This window comes from Taudactylus pleione, unplaced genomic scaffold (genome assembly GCF_031769625.1).
Source record: "Taudactylus pleione unplaced genomic scaffold, aTauple2 ptg000214l, whole genome shotgun sequence".
NCBI classification, from domain to species: Eukaryota; Metazoa; Chordata; class Amphibia; order Anura; family Myobatrachidae; genus Taudactylus; species Taudactylus pleione.
The window spans coordinates 13,575,865-13,599,137 of NW_028284616.1; the positions used below are offsets into that span (position 1 = coordinate 13,575,865).

At 43.5% G+C, this 23,273-nt stretch overlaps 1 protein-coding gene across 3 annotated transcripts in view; it reads left to right on the forward strand.

The window, feature by feature from the left end:
- KCNN1 (potassium calcium-activated channel subfamily N member 1) overlaps window positions 1-23,273 on the forward strand; it is a 138,927-nt gene that overhangs the window by 42,021 nt on the left and 73,633 nt on the right. For all 3 annotated transcript variants that reach the window (XM_088478555.1, XM_088478554.1, XM_088478556.1), the window contains exon 3: window positions 12,169-12,264. In XM_088478555.1, coding sequence (XP_088334681.1) covers window positions 12,169-12,264 — 96 coding nt within the window. The remainder of the gene's footprint in view (window positions 1-12,168; window positions 12,265-23,273) is intronic.

Sequence of the window (23,273 nt, forward strand, 5' to 3'; positions counted from 1 at the left end):
ATTTACACCAGGTCCCTAATCTTTTAGGACTAATCAAGTATATGGAGCAAAAATATCCATTAACCCTTAGCAGCCATTCAGTGAGGTTCTGTTGATGTCCGACTGGTGGGGATTACTGCTAACTTGTAATTATTGCACCATCTTATAAGTAAGCCTCATACACTGCCCCAACAGCCCACTTCTGTAGATATGGCATCTAACTTGTACCTCTTGCACAATTGGGCCACAAGTATGCAGCGAAATTGCACTGATCTCTCTATATTGGCAATACACAACAGGATCCCCGCGCAGTTGGGGGCTCTTGCATGCCGTATTGGAGGTCAACATTTCACCCTGCTTTCCATTATAGTCTATCAAATCTTATTCAGTGGGTACAGATATATCTTATTTTAAGATAAGAGGACTAGAATTTTAAGGAGGTGCAAAATTATGTAAAAGTGTAAAGCTGGCCATACACGGTGCAGTTTGCACGGTGCGACGCGACGGGGTATCCAACGTTCGACATATCGGGCGGTCCCCACACACGGTGCGATCGGGTGCCCGACTGCCTGATACGCTGGATCCCCCCTCCCCCACCTGCATAGCGCTGCATGGAATAGCACATCGCATCCCCAGATCGACTGAACCTGCAGTAAGATCTGTGGTGCGATTTACGACCCCACAGGGTACGCGCTCTGGCCCTGATTCAGAGCCGGACGCTCTTTCAGAGCGCTCGCTCTGAATCAGGGCGGCTTTTTTTTTTTGTGCTGGCCTCCTGGCCGCTCGCTAAGCTGTGGGTGACAACCCACAGCTTTTGCAAGCGGCCAGGTGATGGTCCCTATGGTCGCGACCATCGGGCTTGCAACGAGACCCTTGTGGTAGGGTCTCGTCCATCGCAAGCCCCAGTGGACTTCCTGCTCTAATGGAGCAGGAAGTCCACCTACTGACATCACTAGTGACATCACTAGTGATATCAGTAGGGCCGCCCACAAACGGAAGGCGGGAACGCCTCCGTTTGTCCAGCCACCCCCCTGCCCGCCTCGAAAACGGGACGAGCTGACAATCACAATCGACAGCCGCCCCGTTTTGGTGCGAGACCCATAGCGACAGAGCGCCTGTCGCTGGCCGGGTCTCGCGCATGTGCACGCCGGTGGTGGCGCAAGCGCAGGGGGTAAACATCGACCCGCTTGCGAGCACATATCGCTCACGAGCGGGTCTGAATCAGCCCCTCTGTCCGATATCATGCCCATACACGGTACGATAGAGCAGCGAAATCATACCAATCCGTCGGATCGGCTGCTTTATTGCAGCGTGTATGGGCACCGTTACTCTGTAATATGCTACAGCAGGTTTACATTGTTGCTTTAATCTTTGTTCACAGATGAAACTTGAATGTATACAATGTATTATTACTTCTTTCTAACTGTAGATTAGAGCCCCTGAGTGCCCCGATTACCCAGCTCTCTTTTTTTCCACTACAAATGTTTAACTTATTTTGGTTATTTTTCCATAATTTAGACACCAAATGCACCCAATTTAACAGCATACATGGCCTTCGTTTACCACAACTGTTTTATTTACTTTGAAACCTTAAAGAAAGATTCCGGTGGTTAGTTATGCTTTTCCAAGAACTGGCCTTATAATTGAATAGCTTTGGGTGCTAAAGCTCAAGGCCATCTGTCCACTGTAAGCACTGTGACTAATTGAATCTGCCCCATAGCTTGCATATTTGTCACTAGGGGCGACAGCATTTGTCATAACCAGACAAGTGTGCGATGTGTGAAAAGGGAGTAGGAGTAATGATGTGTGACATATGAGGAGTGATGGAAAATAGGAGTTATGAGTGAATATGTAGAGGGGTGTGCCTTTTTTAGCAACACAAACAAATCTCTGAATCTACAAATTATTCATTTATGCAAGAGGATTGGCAGTGTTTTCTGTTTGACAGAGCTCGGTTCTTTACAGTTAAAAATAAATTTGTTTTCAAATTTATGAGATGTGAATGATAAGATTATATACAAAGGATTGAGTCATGAGGGATGTGCATTCAGTGACAAGAGAAGATTTTAAGAGTGAGTGTTATAAGTTTTCAGTGATTATAAGAAGGCACATAACAGCATGCTTTACTCTGGAATTTCATTTTTAAATTAAAAGCCCCAGGTCCACAAATATTAATATTTTCACCATGTAAAATACTCACAATTCATAGTTCAGCCAATCACAGAACAGCTATTTAATTAGTCATCCTTCATCACTTCTTCCTCATCACTCATTGTTTATCCTCTTTGCACTTCACTCGTCAGGTGACTTATAACCCACCATATTATTTATGTGGCTCCCAAACTGGGTGCCATGGCACCATGGGGTGCTGCATGGCACTTGCAGTGGTGCCACGGGTTGGTGGTCCAGGACTAAATCAAAATATTTATTGGTCAATATGATAGGCAAAACTAGTGCTGTTTGCTGCCAATCATAAAATACAGTATGTGGACAAACAGAAGCACAACCCAACATCACATAACTGACTCTAGGGATGACAGGTGAGCAAAATTTGTTTAATTCAATAATTTTTTCAGAATTTCTCTAAGACACCATTGGCCTAGGAGTCCCATGAAGAAAAATGCTGATACTCTTGGACGCCATGATTTAAAAACGCTTGGAAACTACTGCTATATTTACTTTCTCATTCTCACACAACAGAGACATATTTTATTCAGACAAATGATTATATCATGTATGATTATGATGTGTGACTCTGACTAAAATGGACACTACACAAACTATTTGCAGCAGGGGTGTGATATTCTTCATTTCTTCTTCAGGGTCCATAGGCTCCACAGGGAGACCTTGGGGGTGTAGGTGATGGGAACCAATCCGGGCACCACGCAGTTATAGCTTTACAGCTCCCGGAATGCATTGGGTCCACTCTCCCTACACTCCACCCCCGAACCAGAGGCACCCCAGTTTCGTCGGAGTTGGGTCTCCATTTTTTTCAGGTGGGTTGTTCAACAGCCCCTAAAGCTTATTTCTTTATTTTATTTAGTTACTTCTACAAGCGCACAGCAGCAGACTGTCCGTGGGACGTCTGTGCTGCCGCTTCGGTGCCGCGACACCAGTACTGATCTGGGGATCTCGGCGGGGGTACCGGGGGTCAGCGCTAGCCAGGGCCCCGGAGAGGACCCAAACTGCACCCGGACATTAGGGAACAGGTAAGGCAGGTCACTGCTCGCGGTGACGTTTGACCTCCTGTTACCCGGCTCATTGTAAAAAGTGTGAATCTCCCCCTGCAACGTTACCTATGCCTTCCATTTCTTCCTTAAAGGATCCTACGGATAGGAAGGTGGAAACTTGCCTGAAGTCTATTTACTCTCTTTCAGGAGCTGTTGCCCGGCTGTCTATGGCTATCTCCTGGGTAGTTAATGCTATAGAGAGTTAGGCCAATACACTTGAGGACTCCTTGGAAGTTTCAGAGATCAGGTGTCACTGGTCGGTCATATTAGGGATGTGGCTGTATATATCGGTGAGGCCACTCTGGATGCTAGTTTATTGATATCCAGGGTCTCGGCCGCCCCCGTGTCTGCTCGTCGTTGCCTGGGGTTACGCTATTGGAGTGCAGATGCCGATTCTAAGAAAGGCCTGGAGGCCTTACTCTATAATGGGGAGATTTTGTTTGGACCAGACCTGGACAAGATTGTTGACACGTTAGCCAAATCAAAATCTGCATTTCTGCCCTCAGCATCTGCTCCTGCAAAGTCTCAAAGCTCCTCCTTTAGGTCCTTTCATCCTCAAGGAAAAGCCAAATGGCAGTCCTTTCCTAGGCAGTCCGCTGCCAAGAAAACTGCCAAGCCTAAGAAACAGGCCTGGAGCACAAGACGCCCGGCCTCCAAACAGGAGGGTAAACCCGCAGCCTGGCGGGGTGGGCCACCCTCTGGGGGACTCCAGAGTGGGAGGCCGACTTCTTCAGTTCGCCCAGTACTGGTGTCAAACCACCAAGGATGCTTGGGTAAGAAAAGTGGTCTCTCAGGGGTACGCCCTTTCATTCCTTCGAGGGCCTCCCCACCAGTTTTTCTGCACAGGCCCTCCTCCAGAATAGGGGTGAGCGGGTTCGGATTTCTGAAATCCGAACCCCCCCCGAGGCCCCCCGATCTGAGGCCGATCCGAGTCAGGCTCGACTTTTCCCGCCTGACTCGGATCTGAAATCGAGGCAAAACGTCATCATCCCGCCTTCCGGGTCTCGCGGGTTTTGGATCCTATATAAGGTACCCGCGTCGGCGCCATTTTCTCACTTGGCTGTGGACAGTGAAGAGGGAGGGTGGGAGTTAGGGCTGGCTGGGCTGTGTAGTGTAGTGCAGTGTAGTGTTGTGCTGTGCTGTGCTGCGCTGTGCTGCTGTTGTCCATAGGGGCTGTGTCCACTACTTCAAAGTCCATAGGGGCTGGCTGGACTGTGTTGTGCAGTCAGTTGTCCATAGGGGCTGTGTCCACTCCAAAGTCCTGTGCAGTGTCCCAGTCCTAAAGGGGTGCTGTAGTGTTGTCCAGGGGGTGCTCTGTCCGTCAGGGGTGCTCCCCCCAAGTGCAAAAAAAATAATTTTTTTCTGTGTTTGTGAATTGTGTGCGCAGTAGCCGCACGTGCATCAACAAAATAGTGGCAAGCGTGCACCTGTGTCCCATAAATAAAGGGCCGGCTGGATTGACCGCTAAAGGGTGCTGTAACCCCCAAAGGGCACTCCAAACAAAATAAAAAATTTTTTTCTGTGTTTGTGAATTGTGTGCACTGTGGCTGCACGTGCATCAACAAAGGAGCAGCGCCAAGCGTGCGCCTGTGTCCCATAAGTAAAAGGCCGGCTGACTTGTCCGTTAAAGGGTGCTGTAACCCCCAAAAGGCACTCCAAACAAAATAAAAAAATATATTTTTTTGTGTTTGTGAATTGTGTGCGCAGTAGCTGCACGTGCATCAACAAAGTAGTGCCAAGCGTGCGCCTGTGTCCCATAAATAAAGGGCCGGCTGGATTGACCGCTAAAGGGTGCTGTAACCCCCAAAGGGTACTCCAAACAAAATAAAAATATATATTTTTTTGTGTTTGTGAATTGTGTGCGCAGTAGCCGCACGTGCATCAACAAAGTAGTGCCAAGCGTGCGCCTGTGTCCCATAAATAAACGGCCGGCTGGATTGACTGCTAAAGGGTGCTGTAACCCCCAAAGGGCACTGCAAACAAAATACATTTTTTTTTTCTGTGTTTGTGAATTGTGTGCACTGTGGCTGCACGTGCATCAACAAAGGAGCAGCGCCAAGCGTGCGCCTGTGTCCCTTAAGTAAATGGCCGGCTGGCTCATTTCTTAAAGGGTGGTGTAACCCACAAAGTGCACTAGTCTCCAACAAAAATAAATAATTATTTTCTGTGTTTGTGTGCGCCTTAGCCGCACGTATATATCAATATAACATAAATGGAGGACCAAACTTTCTCCGATAAAAATAAAACAGGGAAAGATCAAGAACCACTTCCTCCTAGTGCTGAAGCTGCTGCCACTAGTCATGACATAGACGATAACATGCCATCAACGTCGTCTGCCAAGGCCGATGCCCATTGTCATAGTAGAGGGCACATACAATCCCAAATGACAAAGTTCAGGAAAATGACCTTGCCACACAGAGTGGCAAGGAATGGCTAAGGTCTTTCCCTATGTTCATGACTAGTGGTTCAGCTTCACATGACGATGGAAGCCCTCCTCCCACTAAAAAAATCAAAAGAGTTAAGCTGGCAAAAGCACAGCAAAGAACTGTGCGTTCTAAGAAGATATCACAAATCCCCAAGGAGAGTCCAAGTGTGGTGGTGGTTGCGATGCCTGACCTTCCCAGCACTGGACGGGAAGAGGTGGCTCTTTCCACCATTTGCACGCCCGTTGCAAGTGCTGAAAGGAGCACCCACAGTCCACTTGCTGATATGCAAATTGAAGATGTCACTGTTGAAGTACAACAGGATGAGGATACTGGTGTAGCTGGCGCTGAGGAGGAAGTTGGCGAGGAGGATTCTGATGGTGATGTGGTTTGTTTAAATCAGGCTCCGGGGGAGACAGTTGTTGTCCGTGGGATGAAAAAGCCCATCACGGTCATGCCTGGGCAGAAGACCAAACATTCCACCTCTTTGGTCTGGCAATGTTTCTATCCAAATCCGGACAACAACTGTCTTGCCATATGTACCATATGTAAAGGTGAAAGAAGTAGGGGTAGGGACGTTAACCACCTAGGAACATCCTCCCTTATACGGCACCTGCAGCGCGTTCATAAAAAGTTACTGTCAAGTAACCGTAAGCAGTCCAGGGACACCTAAATCCCGTTGTCCTGTTGTATCCAAGCGCCTGCAAACCACACCGTCAACTCCATCCTCGTCAATTTCCTCCTTAGTCAGGATCGGAAGTAGTCCTGCAGGCCATGTCACTGGCATGACTGACTCTCCTATCCGGGATTCCTCCGGAGGATCCTGCATTGCTATGCCCCCTGCTGCCGCTGCTGCTGTTGCTGCTGCTGGGAGTCGTTCATCATCCCAGAGAGGAAGTAGGAACACCACTACTTTTACTAAACAATTGACCCTCCAACAGTCCTTAGCGAGGAGGATGAAGTACGACAGCAGTCATCCTGAAGCAAAACGTATAACTGAGGCCTTGACTGCTATGTTGGTGTTAGACGTGCGTCCGGTATCCGCCATTAGTGCAGTGGGATTTAGACAATTGATGGAGGTAGTGTGTCCCCGGTTCCAAATCCCGTCTAGATTCCACTTCACTAGGCAGGCGATACCGAGACTGTACAGAAACATCAGAAAAAGTGTCCTCAGTGTCCTGAAAAATGCCGTTGTGCCCAATGTCCACTTAACCACGGACATGTGGACAAGTGGAACAGGGCAGACTAAGGACTACATGACTGTGACAGCCCACTGGGTAGATGTATCACCTTACGCAGCAACAGCAGCAGCGTCACCAGTAGCAGCATCTCAGAAACGCCAGCTCGTTCCAAGGCAGGCTACGCTGTGTATCACCGGTTTCAGTAAGAGGCACAACGCCTACAACCTCTTAGAGAAACTGAGGGAAATCATCGCCCAGTGGCTTACCCCACTTAGACTCTCCTGGGGATTTGTGATATCTGACAACGCCACCAATATTGTGCGGGCTTTACATCTGGGCAAATTCCAGCACGTCCCATGTTTTGCTCACACAATAAACTTGGTGGTGCAGAATTTTCTGAAAAGCGACAGGGGCGTGCAGGAGACGCTTTGGGCGGCCCGAAAAATTTCTGGCCACTTCCGCCATTCAGCGACTGCGTGCCGAAGACTGGAGCGCCAGCAAACACTCTTGAACCTGCCCCGCCATCACCTGAAGCAAGAGGTTGTGACGCGGTGGAACTCAACCCTCTGTATGCTTCAGAGGATGGAGGAGCAGCAAAAGGCCATTCAAGCCTATACATCCACCTATGACATAGGCAAAGGAGGGGGTATGCACCTGACTCAAGCGCAGTGGAGAATGATTTCGGTGTTGTGCAAGGTTCTCCAGCCCTTCGAACTTGCCACACGTGAAGTCAGTTCAGACACTGCCAGCTTGAGTCAGGTCATTCCCCTCATCAGGCTTTTGCAGAAGCAGCTGGAGAAAGTGAAGGAGGAGCTAAGACGGAGCGATTCCGCTCGGCATGTGGGACTTGTGGATGAAGCCCTTCATTCGCTTTGCCAGGATTCCAGGGTGGTCAATCTGTTGAAATCAGACCACTACATTTTGACCACCGTGCTCGATCCTTTAAGCTGGGTTGGACCTTGGCCTGCGCCTGGCCTTGTTGAAAGTGCATGTCTCTGCACTGTCAGTGTGGTTCCATCGTAGAATTGCTCCAATTCCGGATATCCGCAACTTACCCAGCGTGTCCTCTGGATTTAACCTCCCTTTGTCCCACCAGTAGCTCCTTGTGATTTGGCAGTAGTTCTTCGGGCCCTCCAGGGTCCTCCATTTGAACCACTAGATTCAGTGGATATTAAGTGGTTAACAGCTAAAACTCTTTTTCTTCTGGCCATTGCATCTGCCAGAAGGGTGTCAGAATTGGGAGCACTCTCCTATTGTCCTCCTTTCTGATATTTCACCAGGACAGGGCGGTGCTTCGTACTCACCCTGAGTTCCTTCCTAAGGTTGTTTCTAGTTTCTATATTAATCAGGAAATTATAGTACCGGCATTTCTGTCTCCAGACCTCTCGGCAGGGGAGGCCTCATTGGATGTGGTCCGCGTCCTCAGGATTTATGTGGACCGTACCAGTTCTCTTCGGAAATCAGACTGCTTGTTTGTGCTCTATGGATTTCACTAGAGGGGATGGCCAGCCAATAAGCAAACATTGGCTAGATGGCTTCATATGACTATCTCAGAAGCTTACATGCAGGCAGGCCTGCCTGTTCCGTCTTCTGTTAAGGCTCATTCTACTCATTCTGTGGGGTCCCTCGTGGGCAGCTCGCCGTGGTGCCTCAGCTATTCAGCTTTAAAAGGCAGCCATGTGGTCTTCTGTCCAGACCTTTCTAAGATTCTATGTATTTGATACCTTCTCCCTCTCAGAATGCTTCCTTTGGGATCCGGATTCTCCTCTCAGCGCAGGAGCATCCCCACCCTTGAAAATACTGATTTGGGACATCCCCAAGGTCTCCCTGTGGAGCCTATGGACCCTGAAAAAGAAAATGAGAGTTATGGTAAGAACTTACCTTGGTTAACTCTCTTTCTTCGAAGTCCATAGGGTCAACAGGGCACCTGCCATGACTCACCTGTCATCATATGGGCTATCTTACTGGTCACCAGTCTCCCGTCTCCTTCTCTGTGAGAGTGATTATTGAGTGTTCCAGTCTTCCTTCTCTCTTATCCTCCTCCGGCCTTTGACTTATTACCAACTGAGGTGCCTCTGGCTCGGGGTTGGGGTATAGGGAGAGTGGACCCAATGCATCCTGGGAGCTGTAATGCTTTAACTGCGTGGTGCCCGGATTGGTTCCCATCACCTACCACCGCAAGGTCTCCCTGTGGACCCTATGGACTTCGAAGACAGAGTTAACCAAGGTAAGTTCTTACCATAACTGTCATATTTTTTAGATTTTTTTATTTTTGCTTATCATACATATTCTTATATTATGTGCATAGAAAAACCTTTTCTCTGACTATTACTACTTCCTGCTACAATTCCTTCTCTCCCACTGAATAATCTGTATACTCAGTGTTTGGGGGGAGTTCAATTCCCCAACATTGGCGCAAAGTGCTGCTCCAGAATGGCACTCACGCCCCTGGCATCAAAAAACTTACAATCTTGGCACTACCGGAAGTGCCTGATCTAAGCGCAGCGAGACACAGGGTCTCATTCAGACACGCTCGCGAGCGCTGTACGCTCGCAAGCGGGTCGATGTTACCCAAATGCGCATGTGCACGACGGAGGCGCCTCTGTCGTGCGCATGCACGAGACCCTGCGAGCGACGGGAAAGCCGTCGCTTGGGGTCTCGCACCAAAGGGGGCGTGCTGTCGATGGTGAGTGACAGCACGCCCCCTTTGGTGGGCGTGCCGGGGGTGTAGCTGCCCATGGGAACGCCTACCGTCTGGGTCTGGCCCCACTGACATCACTAGTGATGTCAGTGGGAGTGTTTTTGGCTCTGATAGAGCCAAACGCATTCCTGGGCTTGACCATTCCTGGGCTTGACCATCGCGACCATCTTTTTGGCCGCTCGCATAAGCTGTGGGTGGTTACCCACAGCTATGCGAGCGGCCAGGAGGCCGCTCCATTTTAAGCTAGGCTTCCCTGATTCAGTGCGAGCGCTCTGGTCAGAGCGTCCGGCTCTGAATCAGGCCCACAGTGCCTTGAATTAAATTTCCCCATAAAGGTGCGAGGGAAAACTTGTCGGCACTACTGTAACTATCTGTGCAGCACATCACTATGAATTGAATTTCCTTCATAGTGTTATGTCTATGACAAGACAAACCACTTTGCATCTTGATCTTTTCTGCAGATGCCCACAAGATTTGCTTTATGCAAGCATATTACTTACATTGCATTTCTTGCTGCTGTAAAAGTGGCTGCTTCAAAAACTATCTGTGTGAGCACTTACTTTTGTATGCAGATCCAACATAGGTTGTCAAATTGGAAGTGGAAGAAAACTGTCTTTAAATTGAGTTGAATTAAACCCATATTCTAGAAGAAAAAGAAAAACTTTCTCCTCACCCCACTTTTATACATTTACAGTCAGGTGCATAAATATTGGGACATTGACAGAATTTTCATATTTTGGCCTCTATTCACCACCACAATGGCTTTGAAATGAAACAAACAAGATGTGCTTTAACTGCAGACTTTCAGATTTAATTTGAGGGTAATTACATTCAAATCAGGTGAACGGTGTAGGAATTACAACGGTTTCTATATATGCCTCCCACTTTTTAAGGGGCCAAAAGTAATGGGACAAACTAAACAATCCTAAATCTAACTTTCACTTTTTAATACTTTGTTGCAAATCCTTTGCAGACAATTACAGCCTGAAGCCTGGAACGCATAGACATCACCAGACGCTGGGTTTCATCCCTGGTGATGCTCTGCCAGGCCTCTACTGCAAATGTCCCTGCTTGTTCTTGGGGCATTTTCCCTTCAGTTTTGCACAACATTCCACTTTTTAGCCTTAAAAAACTCTTTGGTTGCTTTTGCAGTATGCTTCGGGTCATTGTCCATCTGCACTGTGAAGAGCCGTCCAATGAGTTCTGAAGCATTTGACTGAATATGAGCATATAATATTGCCCGAAATACTTCAGAATTCATTCTGCTGCTTTTGTCTGCAGTCACATCATCAATAAATACAAGGGAACCAGTTCCATTGGCAGCCATACATGCCCACGCCATGACACTACCACCACCATGCTTCACTGATGAGGTGGTATGTTTTGGATCATGAGCAGTTCCTTTCCTTCTCCATACTCTTCTCTTCCCATCACTCTGGTACAAGTTGATCTTTGTCTCATCTGTCCATAGGATGTTGTTCCAGAACTGTAATGGCTTTTTTAGATGTTGTTTGGCAAACTCTAATCTGGTCTTCCTGTTCTTGTGGCTCACCAATGGTTTACATCTTGTGGTGAACTCTCTATATTCACTCTTGTGAAGTCTTCTCTTGATTGTTGACTTTGAGACATATACACCTACCTCCTGGAGAGTGTTCTTGATTTGGCCAACTGTTGTGAAGGGGTTTTTCTTCACCAGGGAAATAATTCTTCTGTCATCCACCACAGTTGTTTTCCGTGGTCTTCCGGGTCTTTTGGTTTTGCTGAGCTCTCCGGGGCGTTCTTTCTTTTTAAGAATGTTCCAAACAGTTGATTTGGCCACACCTAATGTTTTTGCTATCTCTCTGATGGGTTTGTTTTGATTTTTCAGCCTAATGATGGCTTGCTTCACTGATAGTGACAGCTCTTTGGATCTCATATTGAGAGTCGACAGCAACTGATTCCAAATGCAAATGTCACACCTAGAATCAACTCCAGACCTTTTACCTGCTTAATTGATAATTAAATAACAAGGGAATAGCCCACACCTGTCCATGAAATAGCTTTTGAGTTGATAATCCCATTACTTTTGGCCCCTTAAAAAGTGGGAGGCACTTATAGAAACCGTTGTAATTCCTACACCGTTCACCTGATTTGGATGTAATTACCCTCAAATTAAATCTGGAGTTAAAGCACATCTTGTTTGTTTCATTTAAAAGCCATTGTGGTGGTGAATAGAGGCCAAAATATGAAAATTCTGTCAATGTCCCAATATTTATGCACCTGACTGTATGTCCTATATATTCATGTTGTAATGGTGGAGAATATTAAAAAATATAATACAATTGTATTTTGATTATCTTGAATAATTTAGATATAGAGGTCTATGTACTAAGCCTTGGAGATAAATAAAGTGGATGGAAATAAGGTACCAACCAGTCAGCTCCTGTTATTTTTCAAGCACAGCCTGTAACGTGACAGGAGCTGATTGGCTGGTACTTTATCTCCATCCACTTTATCTCCATCCAAGGCTTAGTACATAGACCCCATAGTACCCTATTTCCATCTATTTAACAGTGTGTGACGCACGTAGATATACCGGCAGAAAACTGACCCAGGGAATGATCATGAGAAGTTGTCAGTGTGATCATTTTGACTCTCTCTCTCTCTTTTTATAGGAATCCTCTTACTCATTTGCACTGAAATGCCTTATCAGCCTCTCAACTGCTATCCTGCTTGGACTCATTGTCATGTACCACGCCAGAGAGATCCAGGTACTAGCTCTGAACATGTTCATGTGGAAATACATGACAGTCCCAACTTTCAATGCCCACACCCCAATTTCAGCAAAAAGAGCCAAGCTACAACATGTGTAGATAATTCCTATTAATAAAACATATGTAAAAATGATAACAAGCAGTCTTCTCAAGTTTGAAAAAAAAATGTCTTATCATCATAGACAGCCAGGACAATTCTACATGCGTGAGCGCTAAACTAGCAAGAGGTGCGGCGCTTTTATTGCAATACTTTGTAAAGCATGGTGTAAGTTGCTTGAAATCTAGAGAATAGCATTAACAGATTTCAATATGTTTTACCATAGAACGCAACTATCATGGAAATAGTTAATTAATTATATTCAATTTATAATATAACTAACTGTTTAATCATATTTAATTGTTGTCTTTGGAACATTTCAGAGATTTACATATTAAACTAGCCACACATGCAGTGGTATGCCAATATAATTAGTTTTTTACTACCTTTGTCAGATATTGTTCTACATGCTGTCCAGTCATGCAGAAGAAAATTGTGTATATTAGGAATGCATTGTGCGCACTGATAAGCTCTATCGGAACATTTGTAAGGTCATGAGCTGACCTTGGAGTTAAAGGCAGTAAAGAGTGGCTAGATGCACATTACATTGCTGTCGTGTCTCTGAATGGCCCGATCTCTCTATAATTTTTAGCCTTTAACTATGTCTTAACTATATCTGAATTATTATTCAAGCATATTGTTGATTACTAGTACATAGTAATTGGTAACCTTTGTAAGCAGTGGAGGCTTTAGAGGTGGGGCTGCAGCGCAATCCAAAATTCATATAGGGGAGCCACACCAACTGCCAATGAGCCCCGTGCTGCCGAAGTTTGGCATCATTTGGAAGGGCAGTTGGTGTGGCTCCCCTATTTGAATTTTGGACTGCGCTGCAGCCCCTCCTCTGGAGCCACCACTGTACTTAGATTAAGGAGTTGTGCATTCTTCTCATAATATAAAGAACAGACCATTGTGTAATGTAAAAAATAATGAGCCATATGGATTGAGAATATGTCTCTTTGTTTATTACTAAGTTTCAGGACAAGTAGGGGCTGATGCAGACTTGCACCCATTTCGTAGCTTATCTTGCGTGAATTTGCACTGAGCGCTCTCAGAAAATTAGCGCACACAAATGCAAAAAAGTGGAGTGGTATGCAATATGGGTGCATCTACCCTAACTACCGAATAGGCGGAACGAGGATAGGAAGAGACATTCTCACATGTAGCCAAAGTTCTGTGAGGTGCACACGGGCTGTAAAAGAGTGCCATGCAGGCGTGCATGTAAGCGAGTATAGGCCTTATAGGAGGCATATGGTTTGCACCTTGTATAGAACAAATGCAAGTACATGTTGATGATGATGACTAGTATAAACCTGTCACATATGCTCCCCATGCAGAGGTGGAACCATGTCAAGATGTGTACAGATCTGCATATGACCAAAAATACAATGTTTTTCCATGAACGTTTCTTTTGAGTAATGTACTCCCATTTTACCTTCAATTCTGCATCAGCCCCTTAATGTGCTTCCATAAACAAATTCAACGACCCACCATATATACCCACAGCGATTAAAGGATTGGACCGTTATGTGTTATCTAACACGTGACTACCGAAGCACAGACGCTAGTTACCATGGTGATCATTAAAAGCTACACAAAGGCACAAAGGTTAAAAGCATATTCTGTTCAATTTAAATGAGAAACAAAAAGGATAGAACAAGTGCTGCCAATGAAAAACATTACATCATTGAATCATGTGATAAAAAATATAATACAATGTACATTCACTATACTATATACAAGTGTACAGTTGCTACATTAAAAAGCAGCAAGACTAAAGTAGCACCAAAACCATATAGAAAACTTGTAAACAAAGAATGCAAAAAAAATACTGTACTTACATATGATTATTGCATAATAAAACAACCCCATCAGCGATGGGATTGAGTGTCCAGAAAACAGAAAGCCTAACACTTGTTAATTGAGTTACAGTGAAAAACTAATAGAATGTACAGTATGTGGCCTGATGGGCTTACCATGTAGCCTGTGTTTTGGTGTTTAGTTAAATGCAAAGCAGTATGATGCCCTGTGTTGTATGAGAGCAATTGCTGCCACCGTCGGCTCCTGTATTGGTATGTTGATCTCCTCACACTGCTTGGGCAATATGTAGCTGCTAGAGCATCACTTTGAACCCAGCAGTGATGTGTTACCATAGAAATAAGCAAGATTTTAGTTTTAGTACAAATAGTTTTTACCATCTCAATAAGAGCCTGATTCAGAGGCAAACTGCACGGAATGCCGATGTTCACATAGTTGAGCAATTTTTTGCAACTGCACATGCGTTAAAATTCATACAAATTCCTACTGCATATGTGTTACATAAAGTATCCGCACAATGGACTCAGCAATGGTATTACTGCATGTACAGTATAGTTGCTGAAAGTGGGCATATCAGTATTTGCACATTCTGCTGCACGAATGTACATAAGGGAATTTGTTTGTACTGGCATTTGCATAAAGTCGCATATGGGTGACCACTAATAGATGCTGCTGCATGCACTTTTGCGTGCAACTTTAGGCCCTAATGGCTCAATTAGCTCTAAAAAGAGCCATTACAAAATTACAAATGCAAACTAATTACCATAAGATCTTCGTTATATGGGCTACTAGTTGGGCTGGCGCTAGTCCCTCCAGTCTCAAATGTGGTATACCTTCTATTGTACTTCCAACTGAACTGCTTAACGTACGTGTTGGCCAGATGTGGGTGCAGCATCCAGTTTTCTTAGGACTGCAAGTGTGGCGTTTGGTTGTGACATCATAGAAAAGCACCATCGGACATTACAGCATTAGATTATGAGTGCTAAAAATGGGCTCACCTAGGGATAAAGAAAGCAGCCTAAAACAACCTGAGTCCTATCACCAGAAGGACCAAATGAGACAATGAAACATTAAGAGGTAGGTTATCTTTGGGCGCTCAACCCTACTAGTGAAATAAATCTCCTTAATAAAAACATATAAGCACAATAAAATGACCTAATCAATAGGCCTCAAATTCAATAATTGGTAAATTAGGAATACAAAACTTTATTAATAAACAATAAGAAGCAAACCCTTATCAGAGGGATTTAAAAACACTTCAAGCAATGATTCAGTATTAGTGGGAACATAAAACACATTCGGATGTAGTAAAAAATACATACCAATAGTATAAACAATGTGGCCCCTTGACACCCGGACCTTGAAACTTCCGGATGGGGATGAGGAAAAAAGGCCCGCAATGCTTAGATCCTGATGTACTTTTCTTGGGTCCACACAGTCACAGCCAACGCGTTTTGACCTGCTCCTGGGTCTTTATCAAGGCATGTGTGATGTGTGGCATGATGAGGCTTAAATACCCTCAGGGTGATTCACTTCGTGTCTGGATCCTTTCAGCAGGAAGTTGTTTGTTTATACTGAAGAATTTTAACTAATTAATCATATTGAATAATGGGAACATTCCATATATATATATATATATATATATATATATATATATATATATATATATATATACACATACATGTACAGTCAGGTGCATAAATATTGGGACATTGACAGAATTGTCATATTTTGGCCTCTATTCACCACCACAATGGCTTTGAAATGAAACAAACAAGTTGTGCTTTAACTGCAGACTTTCAGATTTAATTTGAGGGTAATTACATCCAAATCAGGTGAATGGTGTAGGAATTACAACGGTTTCTATATGTGCCTCCCACTTTTTAAGGGGCCAAAAGTAATGGGACAAACTAAACAATCCTAACTCTAACTTTCACTTTTTAATACTTTGTTGCAAATCCTTTGCAGACAATTACAGCCTGAAGTCTGGAACGCATAGACATCACCAGACGCTGGGTTTCATCCCTGGTGATGCTCTGCCAGGCCTCTACTGCAAATGTCTTCAGTTCCTGTTGTTCTTGGGGCATTTTCCCTTCAGTTTTGTCTTCATCAAGTGAAATGCATGCTCAATCGGATTCAGGTAAGGGGATTGACTTGGCCATTGCATAACATTCCACTTTTTAGCCTTAAAAAACTCTTTGGCTGCTTTTGCAGTATGCTTCGGGTCATTGTCCATCTGCACTGTGAAGTGCCGTCCAATGAGTTCTGAAGCATTTGACTGAATATGAGCATATAATATTGCCCGAAACACTTCAGAATTCATTCTGCTGCTTTTGTCAGCAGTCACGTCATCAATAAATACAAGGGAACCAGTTCCATTGGCAGCCATACATGCCTACGCCATGACACTACCACCACCATGCTTCACTGATGAGGTGGTCTGTTTTGGATCATGAGCAGTTCCTTTCCTTCTCCATACTCTTCTCTTCCCATCACTCTGGTACAAGTTGATCTTTGTCTCATCTGTCCATAGGATGTTGTTCCAGAACTGTAATGGCTTTTTTAGATGTTGTTTGGCAAACTGTAATCTGGTCTTCCTGTTTTTGAGGCTCACCAATGGTTTACATCTTGTGGTGAACCCTCTATATTCACTCTTGTGAAGTCTTCTCTTGATTGTTGACTTTGAGACATATACACCTACCTCCTGGAGAGTGTTCTTGATTTGGCCAACTGTTGTGAAGGGGTTTTTCTTCACCAGGGAAATAATTCTTGTCATCCACCACAGTTGTTTTCCGTGGTCTTCCGGGTCTTTTGGTGTTACTGAGCTCTCCGGTGCGTTCTTTCTTTTTCAGAATGTTCCAAACAGTTGATTTGGCCACACTTAATGTTTTTGCTATCTCTCTGATGGGTTTGTTTTGATTTTTCAGCCTAATGATGGCTTGCTTCACTGATAGTGACAGCTCTTTGGATCTCATATTGAGAGTAGACAGCAACTGATTCCAAATGCAAATGTCACACCTAGAATCAACTCCAGACCTTTTTCCTGCTTAATTGATAATGAAATAATGAGGGAATAGCCCACACCTGTCCATGAAATAGCTTTTGAGTTGATAGTCCCATTACTTTTGGCCCCTTAAAAAGTGGGAGGCACATATAGAAACCGTTGTAATTCCTACACCATTCACCTGATTTGGAAGTAATTACCCTCAAATTAAATCTGAAAGTCTGCAGTTAAAGCACATCTTGTTTGTTTCATTTCAAAGCCATTGTGGTGGTGAATAGAGGCCTAAATATGAAAATTCTGTCAATGTCCCAATATTTATGCACCTGACTGTATATATATATATATATATATATATATGTCCCTCCTCTGAAAAGGCTGGGTCAAATAACTCCTTTAAAAAGCCAGAAAGCTGCCCTATGGTTGCTCGATTGTCCTTCAGAATATGGCTGTCGGTGCCAGTGCGACTGCGAAAAAGGATGCGGTCGCTGTCTGCAACTAGCTAGCCATCCCTTGTTACCACCTTGTAATGCCCAATTAAATTTATCTCTCTCTGCATCCATTATGTCCCGCGTCCCCCGGCGGTAACCATCAGGAGTGCTACTCTGATGCATAACCAGACTGAAAACATTGTCCTCTTGGGACACTGTGTCCACCTTCTGAATCAGTCCCAAAGTGAGAAGTACAGATGTGTCCTTGCTCATCTAGCCTCAGTACGCCATGCAGCGCAATATGCCTGGCGTGAGTGAGCCACCATGTCCTGTGCAACTCGGCTGGCGTTGGATGTCTAAGTCACAATGTGATGCAACTAAGATGCACCTGGGGGTAAATTTACGAAGGATCGATTTTCAGTTCCATTCTATTTTGTGGTGATTTTGAAGTGATTTGGTGGCAATTTTGACAATCAGGTATTTACTAAAGACAAAACCGACTTAAAATCCCCATAAATTCATCTTCACGCACAAATAGAACTTGAAATAGATAGCCATCAGTAGAAAAAGCTCATTTACTTACAGTTGATTTGAAAATAGACCCAAAATCGACAATTTCGATAGAATCATCAGAAATAGTTTGATATTAAATAATGTAGAATTGTCTGAAAACTCGATACGATGGTAAAAAAAACATGAGAGAGAAGCATGTGGGACAATCTGGCTGTATAAATCAGGCATTTAAAGGCATAGCAATGATTTAAAAAAATCTTGGATATGAAAATCAGCACTGGGATGTAGGTGTTTGTGGGAAAAACAGTACATGTGACATGTTTTGGCCAATAGGAATGCATTTGTATAATTTTGGTTCCGATTTGGGTTGATTTTTGGTCGATTTGGTGAACAGAACACATTTACTGTGGAACTTCAAATAGAAACCAATGCACCATCAAAATAAAAATCGAGCCCAAAAATTGACTGTTAGTAAATTATCTATTTCAGTGGTTCTCAAACTCGGTTCTCAGGACCCCACACATGTCATGTTTTGCATGTCACGCAGCAGGTGCACAGGTGTAGTCATTACTCACTGACACATTTGAAAAGATCCACAGGTGGAGCTAATTATTTCACTTGTGATGCTGTGAGGAGACCTGGAAAACATGCACTGTTTGAGGTCCTGAGGACTGATTTTGAGAACCTGTGATCTATTTTGAATAGAAACACCGTGGTCGATTTTGTGAGGATGTTGGTTCTATTTTGGAACCAAATTCAACTTTTAGTAAATTTACCCCCAGGAGTCTGTGCTGATTTATTTGATATGTGACACTTGTGTATCTGTGTGCGACTGAGACTGTAATCGGAACTTTTTGTGAAAAACAACTGCGACAGCTGCATCGCAGCGCTTCACATGCTGATTGAGAGACTAATCGTACACAGATAAGTGTCACATATCAAATGAATCAGGCCCATAGTCTCCATGGTGTCATCCTAGTCGCATCACATTGCAACTTAAACACATTTTCGGTAAAAAAAAGCCAGGCACCAGCAGAGTCTCACGGGACCAGACGCGCCGAGAAAGGCTGAATGGCGCGACTGCAGCAAAGACGAGTGAGGGCACATCTGTACAACAATATAAATATTATTTGTACAGAAGGTCAGGGTAAATGCTGATTCCTACAGAGGGATATAGTATCAGAAGATAAGTAAGGTGACAGAAGTCTTACACACTGAAAGGTGACACATTTGCAAGGAAACACAAGAAACCTATCTATGAACTTATGTGACCTTGTAATGTGATGCCCCATGTACTGCATGATTCAGTGGTTGCTTCCCCTCCTATCATGCTTCTGTCCAGACTTAAAACAGCAGACCCTAACATTTACTTACACTTCTTCTTGGTTATGCAAACTTGTTACATACAATATTATAATGACCACATGAAGAGAGAAAGAAAAGACAAAAAACACATAAAAGACATAAAAAAAGACAAACATTTTCTTTCTCTCTTCATGTGGTCATTATGCAAACTAGTAAAAGATTACACACGCTGAAACTATATTTATTAAAGTTCCCTCTGGCTGTATTAATATCATTACAAAATGGTGGAAACTGAAACCCCAACTCATTTGTATCCTTTCTAGCAATACTGGGGTTTACACTAATAGGGCACATTATTATTATTATTATTATATGGCGCCACAAGTGTTCCGCAGCGCCTTACAAAGTACATAAACAAATAGGTTGACCAGTGACTTGCAGTACAATACAATACAGGAGGAGGACAAGGATAATATACATTGCTACATTAGTGACCATAACACCCAGATAAGCAACCAAGTGTTAGGTGCCCTAGTGGGGAGTAAGAAGTAGATGTAAGTAAAGTAAGGGGAAGCACAAGAAGGTAGAGGACCTTGCTCGCAAGAGCTTACATTCTAAACATTCTTATTTAGTATCAGTCTAGTGGTATAAAATACACTCTAATGGTGCGTACACACGGTATGATTTTTATGAACGATAACGATATCGTTTAACAATAAATCATTCATAACGTTCATGTTTATGCAGCGAATGACCAACGGTGGGCGTTCCCGCATGGGCAATAACAATATCTATGGTCGTCCGTACATGCAGGCCAACTTGGACGATTTCATCACGATTTGCATGATAAGAGATGTGGCAGGATGACTTCACTGATATATATCTATCATAGATATCTATCAGTGTGTACACCCAATATCGTTTGTCCTGCACTACAGAAAGTTCAAGGGAAATCGTTCAGCGATATCGTTGGTTGTGCAGATCGTACCGTGTGTACCCAGCTTTACACAATTTACTCATGCCAAACATTTCAAGGCTGTAAAGTGGAAATAAAAAATATTATATTTATACCGAGAAATACACACATATTTCAAGTTCATTTCATGTTCATGTAAGGTGACGTAATCGAATTCTTGCTTATTCAGGTGAAAAATGGAAATAAAAAAATTGTGTGGTTCAGTTATGCAGTGGAAAAAAAAGCAAATAAAAAATGTGCAAGTACTGGGCAAAAACCATTTCACAAGGACACACACCAGCTAACACTGCAAGATCACATTGATTGCATGGGTAACACATTTGTGCCCCTTATAATAGGTTTAGCTGACGAGACATAACATTCCATGGAGAGTGCTGGATAGTTGCAGTAGTGCACAAGCCTCTGTACTGCACCAGTGCCAAACTACAATATTATTTTACTGGGTGAGAATGAACATGAGAGTGTCATAGCCAATGCAATTGAGAGCCACACAGGAAACATTTCCATTCCAGTTTATATTTACATTATAATTTATATTATATTTACATTTGCTTAGTTAATTACAATTTCTTGATTTCTACACCACTCCTGAAGTAGCGTCAATAAGCCCCTGGTTTCATGCATTCTTTGAGATAAAAAAGAAAATTAAAAAGGGCTTGTCTAATTTTTCAAGTCAGAGACTTACTTGCCGATGTGCATTTCTGTCATGGGCAACAAGCTATGGGCATGGACTAATAAGTACAGTACAAGTACAGTAGGTGCATTTATGCATAAGAATATAATCTGCACCTCTGTGTTCTCCCTTACTTGTCCCCGACTCATTTTAGTCCTATGATATAAGCCACAGGTTCTCAAACTCGGTCCTCAGGACCCCAAACAGTGCATGTTTTGCAGGTCTCTTCACATAATTACTAGTGAAATAATTAGCTGCACCTGTTGATCTTTTAAAACATGTCAGTGAGTAATGACTACACCTGTGCACCTGCTGGGTGACCTGGAAAAAGGGAACTGTGTGGGGTCCTGAGGACCGAGTTTGAGAACCACTGATATAAACCTTTGCTCTCTGACAGCTGCCAGGATGATGAATCTATCTAAGTACTATGCTCGATTTGCTGAGAGAGAAGGAATTCCAAAGAATGCGTTTACAGATACACATACATCTATCCTCCGTGCGATACAAGTCACGCTACACATAAGGCGTAGCTCTGTGTGACTCGGTAGCGCCGAGTGTCTTTTCGTGAATGTTACTACCTGCAAATGCGTCTTATTCACACAGTGATGCGAATATTTAGCACAAGCAGCTTCTGCTGATTAAAATGATATGCAGCATGCCTATATTCTGTGAGCGAGTGCGGGTGTATCTGCATGCGATATGCTATGTTACAGTGTTACAGCCGCTGACACTGTAACGTAGTGTTTTGCATGCAGATACACCCGCACTCGCTCACAGAACATAGGCATGGTGAATATAATTTTAATCAGCAGAAGCTGCTTGTGCTAAATATTCGCATTGCTGTGTGAATAAGACAGATTTGAATGGTATGAATAGAATGGATATTTAACATGCAAGGAGGCTAGATGTATGTATGAGGACACATCTGTAATTGTAAAATTTGCATTGGCCAACAGAAGTCAATAAGCAGTTAGATTGTACTTATTCAATAGTCTGGCGTTGTGGTGGGACATATGCATTCTGTACAGTGATATTATTGTAATGAGATGAAGTATGCATATTCAGGGGTGTCCTTGCCATGCAGAGTGCTGTTTTTTCTATTTGCAAGCCAGAAAAGATTGATTTTTTGCATCTGATGAAGATTGGATCTGGTCCTATACTTTTAAAGAGACAAAACACGTCATACGCAATATACTGTGTAATAAACAGACATTACAAAAATGAAAAGCAGGCAGCTTTCCCCTCGTGATCCTCAATCAATCCTACAGTTAAGCTGGCCACACATCTAAAGATTATCTGTCAAACCAGCCAACTAGTTGATTGGTTGGAATGAAAATCTGGTAAGAAATACAATCAGCAATTTGCTCCTAAACGCTGGAAAATGGACCAAAACTGTTGTTTGAACAAATAGTTTAGATCAAACATTTAACAAACTTGTGTGACGACCATTTTCATCTGTTTTCTGGCATTTAGGAGCAAATTGCTGATCATCAGTTACTCCCATACGTTACCAGATTTTAATTCCAACCAATCAACAAGTTGGCTGGTTGGATGAAAGTTGGTCTAGTGTGTGGCCAGCTTTATATCAGGGAGACCATGTTATAACCTTAAAATATTGAAAAGGATGCCCCAAGGCTAGGTAGCAATTGCAATATCTGATTTGTCATTTTAACAAGGAAACCAAGAGAATGGGGTCCGCCTTATTTCCTTGAAAACCATCCCCAACTGGTCAAAGCCTGACTGATGCCTCTGGAAGATGGCATGGGAACCAGAAATAACAACACACACCCCTATAAGCCATAAATAAGACTAAACCGAGCAATATTTTGGGTGAATCAATTGACAGGATTGGTACTAAAGTAGTAATAGGTTGGACTTTGTGATATTTAACATTCGGAAATTTATAACTACCTCTGGACATCAAGATGCCTTTTTATTTTGTGGAGAGGCGGTGTATACCTTAATGTGCACTGGGCAGACATTCATTGCACGTTAGTGCAAAACCAAGGTACACTTCAAAAGGTCTATAATGTTTATGGCAAGCAATATAGTATATATGTTGAATTGTATCATGCAAATGGTCAATATTGCCAATAAACAGCATTTCCAGGAAATAAAAATTCCAGAGATACATCTTAAAAACCCCTGACTGTCCCTACAAATTAGAGTCAGTTGGTGATTGTGAGAGAGTATTG